At 39.1% G+C, this 16,177-nt stretch overlaps 1 protein-coding gene across 2 annotated transcripts in view; it reads left to right on the forward strand.

Moving 5' to 3' along the window:
* LOC114689226 (guanylate-binding protein 1-like) overlaps window positions 1-16,177 on the forward strand; it is a 29,399-nt gene that overhangs the window by 6,322 nt on the left and 6,900 nt on the right. The window contains exons 1-10 of one of the 2 annotated variants that reach the window (XM_028863598.2): window positions 2,532-2,736; window positions 6,868-6,995; window positions 8,092-8,201; window positions 8,427-8,626; window positions 8,971-9,213; window positions 10,088-10,368; window positions 10,957-11,169; window positions 11,581-11,683; window positions 13,002-13,195; window positions 15,909-16,002. In XM_028863598.2, the coding sequence (XP_028719431.1) occupies window positions 2,541-2,736; window positions 6,868-6,995; window positions 8,092-8,201; window positions 8,427-8,626; window positions 8,971-9,213; window positions 10,088-10,368; window positions 10,957-11,169; window positions 11,581-11,683; window positions 13,002-13,195; window positions 15,909-16,002 (1,762 nt within the window). In that variant the 5' untranslated portion in view covers window positions 2,532-2,540. Of the gene's footprint in view, window positions 1-2,531; window positions 2,737-6,867; window positions 6,996-8,091; window positions 8,202-8,426; window positions 8,627-8,970; window positions 9,214-10,087; window positions 10,369-10,956; window positions 11,170-11,580; window positions 11,684-13,001; window positions 13,196-15,908; window positions 16,003-16,177 lie in introns of those variants that run through there. The other variant, XM_037207142.1, reaches the window with a different exon arrangement.

The raw sequence follows: 16,177 nt of genomic DNA on the forward strand, positions 1-16,177 counted from the left end.
CACAATCAATTGTGCTGATTTCATGCTAGAGCAGCAGCAGAAGGGGTCCCGCACATGCTCAATCCACCGAAACGTTCCTAAGAGCCAGAGGGAGGGGCAAATACTAAACACCTGAGCAGATTATCACCCAGCTGTAAACGTGAAGAAAATGGAGAATTTATTCACGAGCGTTTTTACTCATTGAAAGAATTATTGTGCTAGTAAATCCATATTGTATTTCTTGCATGTAGTCTAAATAAAATAATAAATTCACCTAATGCTAAATTTAGAGAAATCCTATTTTTAAGGAGTTTTCAATTCTTTCATTTATCTATTTACTTTATATGCCTTTGTGTATGGGGTGTGAACATGTCATGTAGCCTGTTTAGAAACCAGAGGACAACTTGTGAGAGTCAGTGCTCTCCGGCCAACATATACATCCTGGAGATTGAGCTCAGGTTGTTTTGCTGGACACTGAGCACCTTTACCAGCTAAGCCATCAAACCAGCCCCAAGAAAGTATTTTTTTTATTTAAAAAATTTTTTCTTTCCTTTTACATATCAACCCTTGTTCCCTGTCCCTCCCCTTCTCCTGCTCTCCCCCACCTACTGCATCTATGTCTTAAAAAGTTAATTTATTAAATAGAATTTTCAAAATATTTTTCAGCCCTGAAAACAACCATACAGGTAGCATTACATAGACCGAACAGATTATATTTAGGAATATATATATATGCAATAACTAGTGAAAAAAGTCATTAATTTGAAGGACAGTAGGGAGTTATATGGGAGGATTTTTAGGAAGGAAAGGGAAAGAAAAATGTAATTCAATTATAATATCAAAAATTTAAAAATAAAATTAATAAAAAGTATTTTATTTATTTTTTATTAAGGAATTTTTTATTCATTTTACATACCAACCACAGGATCGCCCTGTCATCCCTCCTCCCACTCCCCTGCCAGCCTTCCCTCATCCCACCCCATATGCCCTTCTCCGATAAGGTAAAGCCTCCCATGGGGAGTCAGCAGAGCCTCGTACATTCAGTTGAGGCAGGTCCAAGCCCCTTTCCCCTGCCTCAAGGCTGTACTTGTTGTCCCACCATAGGTAATGGGCTCCAAAAAAACAGCTCATGCACCAGGGATAGATCTTGATCTCATTGCCAGGAACCCCTTAAGGAGACCAAGCTACATAACTGTCTGTCTTACACAGAGGTCCTAGTCCAGTCCCTTGTAAGCTCCACAGCTGTTGGTCTAAAGTTCATGTGTTCCTCCTAGCTTGGTTCAGTTGTCTTGGTAGATTTCTCCATTATGATCTTGATGCCCCTTGCTCATAGAATCCCTCTCCCTTCCCTTCAACTGGACTCCTGGAGCTCAGCTTGGGGCTTGGCTGTAGATCTGCTGTGGGATAACGCTTGTGTACACTGGTTTAATAAAACACTGATTGTCCAGTAGCCAGGCAGGAAGTATAGGCAGGGCAAGTAGACTAGGAGAATCCTGGGAAGAGGAAGGGCAGAGTCAGGAGTCACCAGCCAGACACAGAGAAAGCAAGATGACAAGACAGAACTGAGAAAAGGTACCAAGTCACGTGGCTAAACATAGAAAAGAAATATAGATTAATTTAAGTGTAATAGCTAGTCAGTAGTAAGCCTGAGCTAATGGCTGAGCAATGATAATTAATACAAGCCTCTAAATGATTATTTTATAGACAGCTGAAGGACTGCAGGGCCCGGCAGGATCAGAGAAACCTTCTGGCTACATGAATCTCTGCATCTGCTTCCATCAGTTACTGGATGAGCTCTCTGATGACAATTAGGGTAGTCACCAATTTGATTACTGGAGTAGGCCAGTTCAGGCACCTTCTCCATTATTGCTGGTAGTCTAAACTGGTGTCAATCTTGTGGATTCCTGGAAACTTCCCTAGCACCAGGTGTTTCCCTATTGTCATGATGTCTCCCTCTATCAAAATGCCTTTTTGATTGCTCTCCCACTCCATCTCTATTCTAGCTCGACCATCTTGTTCCCTTATGTTCTCATGCTCCATCACCTACCCTCCATTGCCCCCCTCACCCCAGTTTACTCAGGAGATCTCATTTATTTCCCCTTACTGGGGCAATCCACGTATCCCTCTTGGGTCCTCCTTGTTAGCTAGCTTCTCTGGAGCTGTGGGTTGTAGTCCTGTTATCCTTTGCTTTACATTTGTATCTAGTTATGAGTGAGTATATACTCAGAAATTAAAAATAAAATTAGTGAAAATATTTTTAATAAATTATCTTCCCTATTTAATATCTAGCATAAAATTTAAAACTAGAATCTATGATAACTTAAAGGGAACAGTTGAGTTGTTAGTAGTTGAATTCTGAAAATTCATTAGTACTATCATTTACAATCAACTTCTTGGATTACATTTTCATAACTTTCTAAAATTATGCAGATTTTTGTTTTACCACTTCAACAATACAATAAAACTTCAGTTTGTGCTGGAGGGTTGTATGACTCCACCTTCTGAGAAGAGAAGGGATTTCTAATTTATTCCACCTCTTCCGTCAAAGACAGAGAACCTCAATGGACACGGCTCTAAAGGTTCACATGCCAGAGCCCCTGTGTCTCATTGAGAATGAGAAAGGACAACTGAGGCCTAATCAGAAGGCCCTGGAGATCCTGTCGGCCATCACACAGCCAGTGGTGGTGGTGGCCATCGTGGGCCTCTACCGCACAGGCAAATCCTACCTGATGAACAAGCTGGCTGGGAAGAACACAGGTGAGTGCCACCCACCGTGCTTTGCTGAGTCCCCTCTGTTTGGTCACACTTTGAACTTGGGTTGTGAGGGAGAACAATGTTAGGGAAGGGGATAGATTCTGAAATCTAATCTCCTACTCACAGTTGGGCTTTTTATCTTCACTCTATTTCAGGAAGTCAGTTAGCTCCATAACACTCTTTATTATCTTCAGTTCTATTTTAAAAACAGAAATTATTCCTATCCTACAAAGAGAGAAGCATTAAGAAGAATAATTCAATTACATAATAGTCTGTAGGACAGTCATTAAAAGTAAAGGCTGGGCCGAGAAAAAGAATCAGTAGGTAAAGACCCTTGCTGTACAAGGCAACCTGGACCCAATACCAAGAAGGTAGAAAGAGACAGTCAAATCTACAGAGCTGTCCTCTGACCTCTACACACATGCTGTGACACACACACACCCCCTAACACATACACTCTAACACACATCATGCATATACAAACACACACACAATAATGATGATGATGATTTTGTAATTAATAAGGTCATGAAGTAAGAGTGAGTTTTCTCTGACCTTTAAGGTTTTAAAAATGTTTCAAATTGAATTGGAAATTCTTATTGTCATGAATAAACATAACATAAAATTAACTCTTCTAACCATTTTAACTGCAATTCTTTATTATTAAACAAATTCCTATTATTGTACAATTATCACATTAATCCACTTATATATTTATTATGTTTCCCCAAGACAAACTACATACCCATCACACAATAATTATCCATTCCCCAATTTTCCATCACTGTTCTATAGCCTGTTGCTGTGGATTTGACCCTTAAAACAAAATATGAGGGAAGTAATGGCTGTGGTGCAGGGCAGAAATTCCAGCACTCAGGATGCTGAGGATAATATTTTTATAAACTTCTAAAATTGTACAGGGTGTGAATATGTTATGAACCAGAGGACAACTTGTGAGAGTCGGTGTTCTCCTGCCAACATCTAGATCCTGGGGACTGAGCTCAGGTTGTCTCAGCACTTTCACCAGCTGAGTCATCAAACTCTCCCCCAAGGAAAAAAGTTTTAAAAAGATAATTTCCTAAATAAAATTTAAAAAATATTTTTCATCCCTGAAAATATCCAAATAGGTAGTATTATATAAACTGAACAGGTTATATTTGAATCCCCTAGTTCAAGCACAGCTTTGATAACCAAGCAAGGTCTTCATCACAAAAAGAATGGACATTCATCACATTTATAGCACTGATTTTTTTGTTTTCTTTTTTTTATGAAGAAAATTTTTTCTATTCACACCAATCAAAGATTCCCCTCTTCTCAACTCCCAGCCTCCCCCTCCCAACCCACCCTTCGCTCCTCCCCACAAGAAGACATGATCTCCCATGGGGAGGCTCATCTAGTAGAGACAAGTCCAAGCCCCTCCCCCTGCCTTAAGGCTGCACAAGTGTCCCATCATAGGTAGTGAGTGGGCTCCAAAAAGCCTGGTCATAGCATTGATATTTTAAGAATATTATTCCTCCAAACATTAAACATGGAACATGTAATTTTTTGTGTGTTCTGAATTTTTTCTAAAAATAATATGTATATTTTCCCATGTAGTTTTGTTACCTTCTAGATGAAGTGTATTTATTCCTAAGTAGTTTATTCTTTAGATGGAATTGTAAGTGGTGTTAATTTCTTAATTTTCTGTACATTATTATTTTGGTTATTTATTATTGGTGTGTAGGGAAGGAACTAATTATAGAAATCACAGGAATAATTTTGTGTGCTGTAGCCATACTGGATTAATTGATTATACTTAACCCTTATTCTGTGGGATAGTTAAAGGTTTTAACATATAAGATTATACCATCTGTGAAAAACATAATTATTAAGGACCTTATGGAGAGCCTGCTCCAAGGCCACCTCCAGAGTAATGCAAGAAAATCTTTGAAGGTGGCTAGGCTAGCACTATATTTTTTCTATCTCAAGGTATTTAGAAATAAGTTTCTATCTATCTGACTGGTAAAATAAGAAAACACACATGCTTTGGGATGTTAACTTTCTCTTTTACTTCATCTTAAGAATGGTCTCTGACTCTGTCTCTACACAGCTACGTATCTCCACATGGCTACATTTTATACATACAACTACATGTCTTTCTTATGTACATATGGCCATACATCTCAATACACAGTTACATCTGTTTTCACATGTCTACACATCTATCTTTTACATACATTTCTCTTCTATATCTCTTTTCTATACAGCTTCATCTTCCCTGACTCCACATAGTTATAAATCTCCACACAGCCACAGCTGAATATCTTTCTGAATATTCAGAAATGTAACTTTCTCAGATGCCACTGTTATGCCTCCCTAATAAGAACAGCTGTGGGGTGCTTTCCACGGCCCTTTGGTAATGTGATTTACATCTCTGGGCACACATTTAGCTGTGGATTTCTGTTTATGCTGTATAATTCTGATGTACAGAAGTATTACCAGAATGTTCTTCTTTACTGACACAGGAAAGGAACAGTATTCTCTGTCTCAAAGACAGGCTTTTACACATTTTGCAAAGACCTTAGAAATAGCCCAATACAGACTAAACCACCCCTACAGAAAACACATAAACACTAATTCCTAGGTGTTGTTTATTGCTAAATTAAGGTCAGGCTGTTTACAACATAGTCCTTGCAGTAGCTCTCTTTCTGCATGTACCCTGACTGCTCAAGGTTCAGCCAATTGTTTACTGTCTCGGACCCCTCACCAACTTAGAGCTACATGCATGAGTCAATGTGACATTACCAGCCTAAGAGAAACTATGTGACTTATTTTGTGTTTTGAGAATGGGTCGGATCCTGAAAATGTAACTTATAACTGTCCAGAGTTTAGCTGTGGAACAGCAGCAGCCATGTGGAAAGAGACAGTTGTTTGGAGTTATGTGAAAGCTGCTGCAGAATGTGAGTGAATGTGTGTGTGTGTGTGTGTGTGTGTGTGTGTGTTGCGTGAGAGATGAAGAAGTAACATGAAGAAGAAAGAGGAGGAGGAGAAGCGCGAGAGAAGTGTGAGGAGTGAATGGGTGCAAGAATTAATGAGTAAAGAGTGAGTGAATAATGTAGAATTGTGTGTGTGTGAGAGAGAACTATGTGAAAGAAGCTGCTGCTGTGTAGGGGAGCTGTGCCTAGGAACTGTGTAAAGTGCTGTATGGTGAGAGAGCTATGGAAATGAGATATTCAGAAATTCAGAAATCAACCATTTTCCACAGCCAGTGACCCCACAGCTTTGCCAGGTGGGGCGCCCCATGAGGGAGTTATACATCTGGTGGGTCGACTTGTCAAGCACTAGTTGTCACCTGCTGTATACTCCCAAGGCCCTCAGCAGATAATCTTATTCTCCCTTTCCAATTTGGGTACCAGCTATTTCTGTTTTTTTCCTAATTACTTTGGATAACACTTCAAGTACTGTATTGAACACCAGTGTCCAAACTGGGCAAATTTTTTTCTTCTATGATCTTAAAGGAAAAAATTACCAGCTTTTACCAATGAGTATAATATTGGCATCAGTTTTCATATACGGCATTTCATACATTTGCATTAAGGAATTATTCTAGTTTGCTGAGTGTGGGGTGTTTACCCACCACCCCCACAGTTCCCCAGAGTTTTCTTGAGTGCAATCAGCAGGAAATATTAGATAGAAGGATTTATAGCGGAGAATCTTGCGGATATAAACAGATAGAAAACAAAGGATAGCCTCGAGAGGGCCTGGAACCTATTCCAAAGGGCCCAGATTGTCTCTGGCCCAGGGTTTTTATAGAGACGCCAAGGGGTGGAGCAAAAGACCTCCTCCCCCAGCACAGCCAAGTGCAGACCATCTCAGACACCTGCACTCAGGCCCGTGGTCCTGATCATCCTCTATGCGGACCTGCTGGGTAAAGCCACGAGGAACCTGAGAACGGGCTCCCACAGCTGAGTGCTATTTTTAATGATAACTGTGGATATTTTTAAGAATTTTTATTATTTCTCTGGTTGCAAGATCAATACTAGTTTTGGATTCAGTTAGCTCTAATGACTTGGATTGTTCTTGTTTTTACATCAATTTCCTGAAACGCCTTCTTCTAACTCTCTGTCACTGTGTCCTCTCTTCTACATGTCACAGGCTTCTCTCTGGGCTCCACAGTGCAGGCTCATACAAAAGGAATCTGGATGTGGTGTGTACCTCATCCCTACAAGAAAGACCACACACTTGTTCTGCTTGACACTGAGGGCCTGGGCGATATTGCAAAAGTAAGAATTGAAAGTTCAATTTGCAGTATAGACCCTGATATCTAAATATTCTGTAATTTTTAAATAAGAGCTTGAATTTACTGTATCATCATGTAATTAACTTTAGCCATCACTAATAAATAGGCAGACTCACAGAAGAGCAGGATGGTCATTCTGTAGTATCCCAGCAACTAACAGGCTGTAACCTAAACCTGGTACCCAACTTTATGAAGGCACCAAGGATAAATCCAGTGTCATGTATCCTATTCTACATAGAACTTCAGTTACAGATTTGAGTTTGAGGGCCCATAACTGTGTTTAAATGTAAACCTTGTTATTAAATCACAGTCCTTATTTTAAAGTTTCTTTTAACATCAATTATTTGATTCATCAACTGAATTTAAAAAAAAAACAGTACTCTACATGTCTTATAGCATTCCTTTTTTTTTTCGAGACAGGGTTTTTCTGCGTAGCTTTGCGCCTTTCCTGGAGCTCACTTGGTAGCCCAGGCTGGCCTCGAACTCACAGAGATCCGCCTGGCTCTGCCTCCCGAGTGCTGGGATTAAAGGCGTGCACCACCACCGCCCAGCTAGCATTTCTTTTAATACGTAATAAAATAAATAATTATTCTGGTACATAATGAGTATCCAAGAATGACCTATAATGGCCTATCTCAGTCCTTTGTGCTTGTTACGCTTGGGAAGAGCCCTATTTTCCATTCTCAGAACTAGAAGAAAGAAATAAATGAGATTTTAAAAATAGACACAGGTATTATGCATCACATGAAAGTATAAATTCTCAGTTAGCAATGACAGAAATACTTAAATCTACAGTATATTTGAAGTCGCAAAACATCTGCAAACATCCACTGTCTATATAACAATTACCTGGCAAGGTCAAAAGAATGCCTTCAAAGAATAAGCATAAAACAAAAATCTTAGTAAAAAATATTTGAAGTTCAATGGAATTCATGATTACTTTTGGTCAGAATTGTCTTGACATTAGTTTTTACTAATCGCTGTAGAAAAGTTCTGATTAAATGAGCATACTTTTGTCACTGCTCACCTGAAAACTGACACATGACATACTCATGACCCATGTGTGTTCTGACTTCCAGGGAGACAACCAGAATGATTCCTGGATCTTTGCCCTGGCTGTACTTCTGAGCAGTACCTTCGTGTACAACAGCATGGGAGCCATCAACCAGCAGGCCATGGACCAGCTGCAGTATCCTTTCTGTGATGGAGAACATCCCAGCCTGGAATGCTGCAGAGTCAGTGTTGACAGACAGGAGGCAGAACAATCCCATCTTAAGGGGAGACTTCATACACCAACTAATGAGTCCACACTGAGTCAGAGCATGGCAAAAACCATGTGTGGGGATGGATGAGACCAATGGGAGGAATAAGACTGGGGACCCTGTTCATTCACCACTTTTCCTTAGCTACCCAGCTATGTGACAGAGCTGACAGATCGCATCAGAGCAAGGTCCTCACCTGACCAGGAGGATGAAGGGGAGGATTCAGCTGAGTTTGTGAGCTTCTTCCCTGACTTCGTGTGGAGCCTGAGAGACATGACCTTGAAGATGGAAGTAGATGGAGTCCATGTCACAGCAGATGAGTACCTAGAGAATTCGCTGAAACTCAAGGAAGGTACATAGATTGATACTTGAAAATGCCAGAAATTTATTTCCTTTTTGGGTGGCACATTCAGTTTTTCATTTCTATGCTTCTGGCTATTTCTAAGAAGTAATTATTATTTATCATCTGCCTGAATCAATAATAATTACATTAATTTGCAGTTTCTATGGCTGCCCTTTTCTCAGTACTGTTATCAGACCATGTTCATCTCTTTACTTACGTTGCGACTTATGTGGCAAGGCTGTACATAACCAAAACTATAACATAGAGAGAAGATTTATTTGAAGAAATTTTCAAATGAAAAACTAACACTTCCACTAGCTATTCATCCTCCTTTGTAAAAATTATTTCCCCAGGTATCTGCAAAGAAGTTGAAGAATACAACTTGCCCCGACTCTGTATTCGGAAGTTCTTTCCAAAGAAGAAGTGTTTTATCTTCTACCCACCCACTGAGTGGAAAAAGCTCTCCCAGCTGGAGACACTGCAAGAAAATGAGATCGAGTCTGATTTTCTGAAGCAAGTAGCAGAATTCTGTTTGTACATCTTTAACCATTGCAAAGCCAAAACTCTTCCAGGAGGCATCCCTGTCAATGGCCCACGTGAGTCCCCATCTTAGTCTTCCACTCATTTCAAGATGGAGGGAGAGGGAAGCATTCATAAAGTTTCAGGTTTCAAAAGTGTAGAGGCTATGACTATTTATGTTAAATTCTAGACAGTTTAAGCTCATCTACCAGATTTTGGTCAAATCCTGAAGTGGAATAGATAGTGAAAACTGAGTTTAAATAAGTTAAACCAAGTTAAGTTTCCATAATGTTGTACAAAGTCAGATATGTCCTGTTGTTTAGTATCTAACCAATGTATGCATAGTCATTTAAATTTAAAGAAAAATTAAGTAGAATGAATTCAGACTATTAAGTCAAAAAATTATACTATACAGACTTATTTCTCATGGTTACTGTGATGAAAAGCAGAGCCATTAAAAATTGGTTCCCCTCAGAAAGTTCTATAAAGCAACACTGAGTTCGAATGAGATAAGGATGAACACTTTTGGTAAGGAACCTATTACTTTTCCAGACATGTTTAATTAAAGACTTTTCAAGGAAGTAATATAAAGGACTATATTACCATACTATGCTATGGTAAGTGGTTCTCAAACTTCCTAATGCTGAGACATTTTAATACAGTTCCTTTGGCTGTAGTGACCCTCAACCATAAAATTATTTTTGTTGCTATTTTGTAACTGTAATTTTGCTATGGTTATGAATTTTAATGTAATTATCTGATATATTCAATGTTCTTAGGAGATCCCAGAGTGATCTCGACCCAGAGGTTGAGAACCACTATGAGAGGTCTTATTCTAAACATGTTGGAGGACTGAGATATCCATGTTCAATATACACAGGCCTGCCTTATCTTTTCCTTAAAGAAGAAAGTGCTACTTAGTGTATGTCATCATTTACTCTCTATTTATAGGACTAGAAAGTCTAGTGCTGACCTATATTGAAGCCATCTGCAATGGAGACGTGCCCTGCATGGAGAATGCAGTCCTGGCCTTGGCAAAGATAGAGAACTCAGCTGCAGTGCAAAAGGCCACTGCCCACTATGACCAGCAGATGAGCCAGAGGGTGCAGCTGCCCACAGAGACCCTCCAGGAGCTACTGGATCATCACAGGACCTGTGAGAGAGAGGCCATAGAAATCTTCCTCAGCACTTCCTTTAAAGATGAAGACCATTCATTCCAAAAGGAATTGGGGGTAATTTCCTCCTAAGTTTATATGGATCAATGTTATATAAGGCAAAGGATATATCAGACAATGAAATGAGTGTTATTTTTGAAGGAAACTATCCTTTGTAGCCCTTAAAAAGTGACTATTGCCTCTTTAGAATATATAATCAAAAGAAACAATCTTTAAACTATGGACTCAAGTTTGAAATAATTTTATGATACTCACCTTTAGTTTAAGTGCATATAATCAACAATCAGTGCTTTAATCAAATTATATACTTGGATAGATCAATTTTATTCTATTTGGCCAAAAGAGATGAACTTGTGGTTTTAGTTGTCTACTTGGGCTTATGCTTTGGTTCCTTCATTCTATTCACAGCCATCATCAGTCCAGTTTAAATGCAAAGCTTGCAATTAGGCTTGGTGTAAACCTCTGATCATCATTTGTAGTAAGGAGGCGATTCATAAGAAGGTTCAAACTCAAAGAAGAGCCACAGTTTTCCTCAGTTGTCATCAAGTTTCTGGAGACAACAAGGTTTTTGGGAAACCCTTGGAGAAATTCTAACCGTTGTTAACTGTTTTCTCTGTTCTTTTTACTTCCATTTTTACACTGCAGTCTCAGCTAGAAGAAAGGTGGGATGACTTTTGTAAACGCAATCTGGAAGCATCATCAAACCATTGCTGGGAACTGCTTCATAATATTTTCAGATCTCTTGAAGAAGGTGTGAGGCAAGGCACTTATTATAAGCCAGGAGGTTACTGCCTCTTTGTTCAGGAGACAGAAATGCTGAAGAAAAAGTACTATGAAGAACCAAAGAAGGGCATACAGGTAACCAAGATATTTATCAGTGTGCTCTAACACTGCTGGCATGTCTCCTTCATCCAAACATTTAGAAAAATGATACTTATTCATCTGATTGATGATTACTTTAGCTCAACATTCTGGCCATTTCATCTTTATGTCTATATCACTCTGAACTGTTTTCTCTGTGAAGGCTTTCTGTCTCAGAATGATTCGCCCATGTAAGCCCACAAGATTATCATCTCCAATTCACATGCCATAGTCTTAATGTACAAAATCACTTTCTCCCAGTATCAACCAATAGGGAGCTTTTTTTGGTTGCCTTGGATGATTTGCCCATTTCTGTGGTAAGGAATCTTAGATAAAAGGACAATTCTTGAGGGAGGTAGGGAGACAGATAGATGTTCTCCCACTAACTTATGTTCTTTGGACTCCAAGGCTGAAGAGGTTCTACAGAAGTATTTACAATCCAAGGAGGCTGTTTCTAATGCAATTTTACAGACAGATCAGAGTCTGACCAAAAAAGAAAAGGAGATTGAAGGTAAGAAATGAACCAAAAAACAAAATCTTGAAACAGTTTAACTATTTGCCTATCTTAAAATAGTAACTTTTAAATTCAAACAAGAATGGTCTTTTTGACCATGATGCTCAGGGTCCCTGATGTTATGGAGTTACCTCAAGAGTAAATTGGACTTGGGATAGTCTTTCTATCAAATAGTGATGGCAACAAGGGGCATTCCCAATACCCACCTAGTGGTTCATAACTGACTGTACCTCCAATAAAAAGACTACCCCCTTCTGGGCTCCACAGGCACTAAGCATGTGCATGGTGTGCAGATGTACATGCAGGCAAAACACGCATACACATAAGATAAAATAAAACAAGCCCAGAAACAGAGTTATGACTTTGTCCACTTTAAATCCACCCCATCTATGATCTAAAGGAGCATGTCAAGGGACCTGACCCACAGACCCAAAGCTACAGGATTTCCACAACACAGGACATCCAAGAAGAGTCCCAATGAGGAACCAGCATCAATAGTGTAGTAGAAATCAGATACCTCAAACCAGACCAATAACTCTTTGAATGAGTACTTAGAAGTATATATATATATATATGATGTTTACTGTGTGACTTACTATGTCACACTGCAGCTTCCATGACGAGATTTTAAATTTTCCGCTATTTAAAATTATTTCATTTGTTTTCTCCTTCTTGTTTATTTGTTTGCCTTTCTCCCCCCGCACTGCCCCACTTTTCTCTTAAATTTTGTTTTTACTTGTGGGCCGGTTCTGGTGCAGGGGCAGAGGACAGATGAAAAGGGATGAGGAAATGAATGGGACCAAGATATATGATGTAAAAGACACATAGAATAAATAAAAAGGGAAGGATAAGAAAAAAAGAAGAACAAAAAATTAATAGTACTAACAAGAAACCATGGAAGGAAGGAGGAGGCAATACTGTCTCCTCCAGGGAGAACTGCCGGGACAGAATGACATAGACAGGTGCCACAGGGGAAACACATGTACTTCTCACAGTTCTGGAGAACAAGAATCCAGAGTCTGGATTCTAGGAAGGTCAAGAGTGCTCTCTCTAGTATCTTGGTTGTCTTCCCACTGCATCCTTGGAGGGTGGGAAGACTGAACTCTGGTTTTTTATTATCATCTTACAACAGCACTGAGCTTCTATGGGGGCTCCACCCTCACAATCATCTAAATCCAATTACCTCACCAGAATCACAACTCGCTATATCATCACACTGTGACTACAACTTCAACCTATGAGTACATAAAGAGCACCAGTGCTCGGTGCCTTCCCACTGTAGACCCACGTAAAAATTATTTCCTCTCTTTTTCAGTGGAGCGTAAGAAAACTGAATCTGCAATGGCTGCTGCAAAACTAATGGAGGAAACACAGAAGAAGAATGAGGAGCTGATGGAACAGAAAGAAAGGAGTTATCAGGAGCACATGAGACAGCTGACTCAGAAAATGGAGAATGACAGAATCCAGCTAAAGGCAGAGCAAGAGCGGACATTAGCTCTTAAACTTCAGGTACCCTGTTATTTTTATCCTCCAGAATCTTTAACAGAAGCTATGCTGTAGGAGGTGACAATCACATGGTATAAGGAATTATCCAGCCCATATTCTCTAGCAGTCTCTTCAAGCCTGCTGTGCCCACCACTGTGCATGGACAGCTGTACAAAACTACTTGCTCCTATTAAAAAAAAAAAGTCCTGTGAATGGTATTTTCCTGAGTCACTACAAACAACAAGCTATCCACAGAAAGGCATTGTACAAGTATTTTACAAGTTTATTTTATTGTTAAAAATCCATTCATAATTTAAACTTAAAAATATTTGAAAAAATACAGCTCCAGGTTAAACATTTAAGTTTCCACATTTGAAAAAGGAAGAGATCAAATGTAATTTAGCACAAGGGGACCCATGGAACACCTCAAGCATCAAATGTTGTCAAGGCAATTGGTTACTCTCTTCAACCTGATGATAAGGCCTTATTGCTGTAGACAATACTTTCTATGTCATTGAGCACAAAGAAGTGAAACTGGTGCCTAACCAGAAGCTTCACGCTTACTGGCCTGCATTCATGGTACTAAATGTTATTCTGCACACTACAGAGGAGAAAAGTAATCATCAATATCAACCAGCTACAAGTCCTGTGACCTACAACAACCTGCTTGTAAGACATAATAGTGCAATAGTTGCCATATGCAATGGGAATAACCAACCACTTTTTTAAAAATTTGATTTAAGACCCACTACTGCCACTGCTAAATGCCCATGAACCTGAAGTTAGATTGTTCATAGGCCTAGGATAAAACCTACTACAACTGATTTGTTAAAGAAACCTATAAATCAAATGACTCCTAATGACACACTGCTATACTCATAGATCAGTGCCTCTCTCATACCACATCAGAGAATCTTTTTCTTGTAGTAGGTGGGAATTATCAGAGAACCACAAACGGACAATATGCAGAGAATGAGAGACTTTGGAGCACTCAGCCCTAACTGGGATGTCTTCATCAAACCCCTCCTCTCAACACTCATAAACCCGTGCAGAAGAGCATACAGATAGATTGTAAGAGCTAGCAGTGATGGGTGACTCCATAAAAACCTCATTTTTAAGGCACAACAGGACTGATGCACATATAAACTCAGACTCTGGCAGAACATACAAGCCAGACAGGGTCCCAGCACTGAGAGGGAGAGTTGGACATGGGTCCTACCTTTAATCAAGAAGCTATCTGTAATTGATGCCCACTGGCAAAGAAAACTCAGTTTTCACCAATGAGTGTTAATGAGTATATCAACCACACTTGAGGGAAGGTCCCATGCTCAGGAATAATTTGCCAAAGCAAAATGAACTCAGTGATGTTTTTCTAGATCTTTTGTTTCATTTTGTTTAGGCCTTTTTGTCTTATTGATACAACCATTTGTGTGTGTGTGTGTGTGTGTGTGTGTGTGTGTGTGTGTGTGTGTGTACTTCAGCCCCAGGAATACATAAATGCACATGTGAAAGCAAAATAATTTGGAAGAATAAAAATGACAAGGGAGGATAGGTGTGAGAAAATGGAAGGTAGGAAGTCATGAAAACAGTTGATCAACATACAATATAGATTTGTATAACAGTGTCTTTACACAATATACTAGCACATACAATGATTATGCACAGTGAAGGTTCTAAAAATCACTAAATTAAATTAAGCAATCAAAAGAGGACAAATGAGTAACTATAGTGCAGTGTTGATGGTGCTTATGATCCAGCAGAGAGTTGTCATACAGCAATGCTACAGTATGTGCATTCTTTGATTGATTCCTCATGAGTTCTGAGTAAATGTTCTAGGCTACATCTTACACAGTCATCTGTAGGATGAGGCAGTAGCAATCTGTTTTCCTCACACCTTGTCTATATCTGGAAATACCTAGAGTAGGAAGATGCATCATCAACTGACACACAATCAGTCTTCCAACACCTTTCTGTTCATAGCCCCTCCTCCAAGTATAGGTTGAGACTAAATGTCAGTTCAGAAATGTACTGTCGGCCATATCAGTCCTCCAGGTCCTCAATTACTATCTCTTACTCTACATATGAAATTTGGAAGCTTATATACAATTCCATGATGAGACATTTTACTTTATTCTGGGACCCACAGGCTTAAATTTCCATTATTATTGTATAATAGAGTTGTCTGTCAATGATTATTGAGCAATAATTCCCAAGACCTTCATGGATGTTGGTGGTCCTCAAGTTCATTATTTTTTAGTAAATAATAATAAAAGAAATGTCTGTATATATTCAGTGAAGGAGTAATTAAAGCATATGTTTGCCCACAGTTGGTAGAGTTCAGATAGCTGGGACTTGACATTACAGAAGGACAAGTGTGTTTGAAAACAAAAACTATACCATATAATTGCCAGTTGATGGAAATGCTGTCTGTATTTAGGTGTAATGAGTAAATTTTCAATGATCCACTAATCCCAGGGTCGGTTTTAGATAAAAAACTTTTTCAGGGACTGTAGATATACACTACTTTTGACCAAATAAGAAGTTATCAGGGATTGTAATAAAAGCTGAAAACACAAGACAGGGGAGGGTACGGACACTAATGGACAAAATTTAAGAATGAATACCAAGGTCTTAAGGAATTACTGAATTATTTCAAAACCACTAATTTGTAAATTTTTTGGTAAGTTTTGTTATCTTGATGTTTCTTGCAACACTAAATATTCTCTTTCCCTCTCAGGAGCAGAAACAGCTACTCCAAGAGGGGTTCCAAGAAGAGAGCAGAAAACTTCAAGAAGAGATGAAGAACATGGAGAAGAGATACAAAGAAAAAAGTATTATCTTCTGCATTATAAATAGAATGTAAAAATACATAGAACAGGGCTGGTAAGAGGACTTACCATGTAAAAGGCACTTCCTGTAAAACCTGGAGACCTGGGTTCAATCACGAGAAGCTATGTAAAGGTGGAGAGAAAAGACTGCACATAGCTGTCCTCTTATCTCCACACA

The sequence above is a fragment of the Peromyscus leucopus genome, chromosome 6, assembly GCF_004664715.2.
Source record: "Peromyscus leucopus breed LL Stock chromosome 6, UCI_PerLeu_2.1, whole genome shotgun sequence".
NCBI classification, from domain to species: Eukaryota; Metazoa; Chordata; class Mammalia; order Rodentia; family Cricetidae; genus Peromyscus; species Peromyscus leucopus.